This window comes from Penaeus vannamei, chromosome 16 (assembly GCF_042767895.1).
Source record: "Penaeus vannamei isolate JL-2024 chromosome 16, ASM4276789v1, whole genome shotgun sequence".
Lineage (NCBI taxonomy): Eukaryota > Metazoa > Arthropoda > Malacostraca > Decapoda > Penaeidae > Penaeus > Penaeus vannamei.
In genome coordinates, this window is record NC_091564.1 from 13,837,679 (window position 1) to 13,842,678 (window position 5,000).

The 5,000-nt window shown below is 41.2% G+C and overlaps 1 protein-coding gene across 2 annotated transcripts in view; it reads right to left on the reverse strand.

The window, feature by feature from the left end:
* LOC113820872 (uncharacterized) overlaps nt 1-3,659 on the reverse strand; it is a 54,981-nt gene extending 51,322 nt beyond the window's left edge. For both annotated transcript variants that reach the window (XM_070131262.1, XM_070131261.1), the window contains exon 1: nt 3,571-3,659. In XM_070131262.1, coding sequence (XP_069987363.1) covers nt 3,571-3,582 — 12 coding nt within the window. In that variant the 5' untranslated portion in view covers nt 3,583-3,659. The remainder of the gene's footprint in view (nt 1-3,570) is intronic.
* Between the last annotated feature and the right edge of the window lie 1,341 nt (nt 3,660-5,000).

Sequence of the window (5,000 nt, forward strand, 5' to 3'; positions counted from 1 at the left end):
CTCTCTCCTCCTCTCTCTCTCTCTCTCTCTCTCTCTCTCTCTCACTCACTTACTCTCTATCTCTCTTCCCTCCTTCCTTTTTATCTCTCTCGCTTCCTCCCTCTCCCTCTCCCCCCACCCCATCACCCCACCCGCCGGAGACAGGGTGGCGGGGCGTGAGCAGCCGGAAGCCCTTTTGGAATCCTGCCGAAGCTGCTTGAGGATTCTTATCCACGTTGTCACTTTCTCTCGCCTGCTGCTTGAAGGAGGATTCGGAGGGGTTGTTGCGAGGAGGGAGGGAGCTGAGCGGAGGGAGGGGATGAGAGGAGGAGTTGCTGTGAGGAGGGACTGTGGCCAGCGCTGGAGGGGGAGGGGGTGAGAGGGGGGGAGCTCTATGAAAGCACGCTGTTCGATGACGGTGACTTTTGCTCTCTTATCTTTTCTCTGAGTTTCTCTTTCTCTTTGTGTGTCATCTTCCTCTATCTTTTTTTCTATGTCCCTCACTCTTTGCCTGCTTATCCCCCTTTCTCTCAGGCATACACAGTGACGGAAATATAATCTCTGCTCTCTCTCTCTCTTTCACACACAGAAAGAGAGAGAGGGGGAAAGAGAGAGAGAGAGAGAGAGATAAAGAGAGAGAAAGAGAAAGAAAAAGAGAGAGAGAGAGCGAAAGAGAACGAAAGAGAGAGAGAGAGAGCGAAAGATAAAGAAAAGGAGAGAAAAAAAAACATTCCCCAAAGACAAGACTCATGAAAATCTCCTCCGAAGCATCCAACGCAAAGTCAGCCTTCTTATATAGTTCATCGCACTTTTAACTTACGATTACAAAACCGAATCAAGGCCTCCTTTCCACACGCGCGAGACTAGACACCTGATCTTAACAAAGTGTTTTTTTCTGAGGCAAGACCTTCCAGCAAGGCCGGGAAGAATACACCGCACTTACGCCTCTTTGCAATAACAATGCTTGCACATGCATGCGCGTACACGGACATTCTATCACGTAGAGGCAAACAGAATCGATTTTTCTTGGATGGTGTGTTGATTAGCAATGTTATGCTTGGGGAGAGATCTTGCACTCGCATACATATGCTCGTTACAGAAAGGGAAGATAGATAGACGGAGCGACACACACACACACACATATATATATACATACACACATATATACATATATATACATATACACTCACATTATATATACATACACACATATATACCTATATATACGTTTATGTAAATGTATATGTGTATATATATATATATATATATATATATATATATATATATATATATATAATCGAAACGTCAAAACTAAACATCACCGACATCAACAAAGAAACGAGAAAATCTTCCGACCTTTCATCTTCGTGTTCTTTAAGGAGGGGGTGGGGGTCGGGAGGGGGTGGGGGTTAGAAGGGGTGGGGGTGGTAATGAGCACCTTAAAATGTTTCGTGGTGATTTTTTTCAAGACTCCCCACTCCCCCCCCCCTTCTCTCTGTATTCAAAACAGCCTCCCTCTCCTGTAAAGAATTCGTTACTAATTTACGAACAGTGGGAGCTGATGCGAATGATAATGTTGGTAAAGAACAGCAACAACAATATCTATTATACATAATTCTAAACCTGCATAATGAGTAGCAGTAGTAGTAACAGTATTATATGTGTGTGTGTGTGTGTGTGTGTGTGTGTGTGTGTGTGTGTGTGTGTGTGTGTGTGTGTGTGTGTGTTTCGTGTGCGTGTGCGCGTGCGTGTGTGTATGTGTGTGTGTGTGCGTTAACACTTATGTATACGCATATGGATACACACAAACTGGACAAATACCTTATACCTATACACATAAAATCCCCAAACACAAAGCCCACCCGAATACCTCTCAACCCCCCCCCCCTTACCAAATACCAAGGGCGCGATCCCAAGGGCCAGCCAGAGCGAACCAGTAAAGAGGCGAGGCAGTCGTCGCTCGAGGGGCTGGCTGTGACCTCGGCCGGAAATGGGGGGCGCGGACGGAGCGACGCATTCGGACGAGGTCACCGCGCGGCGTTCCTGAGCTTGATCTCCTTCCTTAGCGGAGTCTGGGTTCTATTTCTTTTTGGGGTGTTCTGCTGCGCCTTTTTACCTTGTTTCTCTTTCGTTTTCTCTCTTTCTCTTTCCTATTCTTTGTCTCTTACTATTCATGCCGCATTATTTTTCCTTTTGACTTTCCTTTCCTACTTTTCCCCTTCTACTAATCTCATTTCGGCTTCGATATTTCCTTTATTCTAATCTCGATTTCTCCTCTCTTTTTTCTTCCTGCCTCCTTCTTCCTTCTTGTTTACATCTCTTGCCTCCTATCTTTTTAATTTCCTCTTATTTTTCAAATATTCTACTTCATTACTTACTATCCTTTTCGTCTCATCCTTCTGTCACTTTTCTAACCCTTCTTCTTCTCCCTCTCCCTCTTCCTTTTCCTCTCCCTCTTCCTAACCCTATCCCTTCCCTCTTCCTCCCTCTCCCTCTCCCTCTTGCTCTTCCTCCCTCCTTTCCCTCCCTTTCCTTCCTAAATTCTGAGCTTGGGTTAGCTCTAACTTGATTAGACTCGACCTAACTAGACTCAGCTTGCCTTAGCTTGGTTTCCCCGTATGTCTCTCCCTAAGCGTGATATCCCTTTCCCTTTCATCCCGAAAAAGGAGCATGGAGGATGACGTCACAGCCACTTCGGAAGGGTGAGAGATAAAGGAGATAATATGCTAATGAGACCAAGGTCGGAACGGACGATAAACGGAGAAAGAAAGTGACAAAAGTTTGTGAGATTTTTTTTTTCCTAAAAGATTAAAGCACGTCCTAGTTACGCTGTAGATATGGGCAATGCCTATTTATATTGGTATGTCAGTATCAGCATCGCTGTCTATCTTGAACCGCACTGTCGTAATATTCCTGACGTTCACAATGGTAAATTCTGATCATAATTATATATTTCATATCAGAATGAAATCATATAAACTTATTTATATAAACAAAAAATCAACAATATATATATATATATATACATATACCATTAATGATGCCATAAAAAGGCTGATGGTGCTAAGAATAATACGATTAAAGAGTCCACAACGCAGCACTAACAACAACAATAAGAGCGATATCAAAGCGTACTCTTAACCGGACGCATGACACACTACGCACCATAGAGGAATGTGGTTTAGCACTGAATGAGACGGCGGCAAATACAATAAGAAAGAAAAGTGAGGGAATAAGCAATAAAGGAAGATCACAAGAGACATTGACAATTGCGATAACGGTGATTATCATTTATATTTTCTTTGTAGTTGACTCTTAATTACCCCTCAGAAAATAATAATTATAAAACCGCGGTGATTTCAATGCGTCGTGTTAGTGATCCAAATGGTGCATATTGTATCTTTTGCATCATTATCATTTTCTTTCACGAACTTTTACCTCTCTATTTACACAGAAAAAAAATGTCACTTGAACAAGCCTCACCGAGTTGAGAAAAAAATTTAAAAAATCTCGTTCTTCATCTAATACCATAAAATATAATTTCCAAGTTCTCAAAAAAGGAATAAAACTGTTTTTTTTCCATCTACTTACCAAAGCTTTCATGATGCAGGTGAATGAACTTGTCAAGGAGAGAAAAAACAAAGGGATCCACGTCCAACACCAACACGAGTTAGAGCTGGAATGCCGGGTTACCGGCTCGCGAGGCCTTTATATAACCCCAGAGACGGTAGTTGCTACGTCGCCAATAACTACGCAGGTTTCCTATAATTACGGCATTAGTACTTCATGTTCATTAGGTGAATCTGTTAGCAAGTCATGTTATTGATATCAGTATTAATATGTGATATGATATACCGATTAGTGAAGAAAGGGGAGGGGTACAGCTGCATTTTTATTTGTAGAGAAAAAAAAATGATAGGTAACTTCTTACGTGACATTGACCACCGACGAAAATTGCGATCTATTTCAGGATAAGAAGGTAATCCATACCAAGTTCGATGGATGTGTATGTCTCTCTCTCTCTTTCTTTCTTTCTTTCTTTCTCTCTCTCTCTCTTTCTTTCTTTCTTTCTTTCTCTCTCTCTCTCTTTTTATCTCTTTCTTTCTCTCTCTCTCTCTCTCTCTCTCTCTCTCTCTCTCTTTTTCTCTTTCTCTTTCTCTTTCTCTCTCTCTCTCTCTCTCTCTCTCTCTCTCTCTCTCTCTCTCTCTCTCTCTCTCTCTCTCTCTCTCTATCTATCTATCTATCTATCTCTCTCTATCTCTCTCTCTATCTCTCTCTCTCTCTCTCTCTCTCTCTCTCTCTCTCTCTCTCTGCATGTCTTTTTATATGTATGTATTTTCATGCATACATACATACATAATCTGTCGTCCCTACATCTTGATGTCAACTGATCAACTTATAAAAGATGGAATAATACATTGCGGCATGAATATAGATGAATAACTACCTTCCCTGACCAGGACTCTCACCTTATGCATATATCCCCTTATCCTTCTCTCTCTCTCTCTCTCTCTCTCTCTCTCTCTCTCTCTCTCTCTCTCTCTCTCTCTCTCTCTCTCTCTCTCTCTATCTATCTATCTATCTATCTATCTATCTATTTATCTATCTATTCATCTACTTCTTCCAATTCCCCTCTCCCTTTCACTTACCTTCCCCTATCTCTCTTTCACTTTCTCTTTCATCTATAATAAACAGACTGGACACTCTTAGCAGGTAGAAAGAGAGTTCAGGTAGGCAGACGAATTTGCTTGTATTATATCAGTTCACGTTGAGATAAACAGAACAAAGATAAACATGTAGATATCTAGTATAGTAGTAGGACGGAAGGATTGTACAGGGAAGTTGTCAATATGACATATATTATTTTTTGTTGTTATTATTTTTTGTTTTGTAATTTTAATATCGGTTACCATTACGATTACCCAGCGTGACCGTAGGAATAAGGCTATGATAACGATTACTTAACAAGTAACCAGAATCTTGTATGAATAAAATTCTAAAGAAAAAAAAAGTAAAAATTA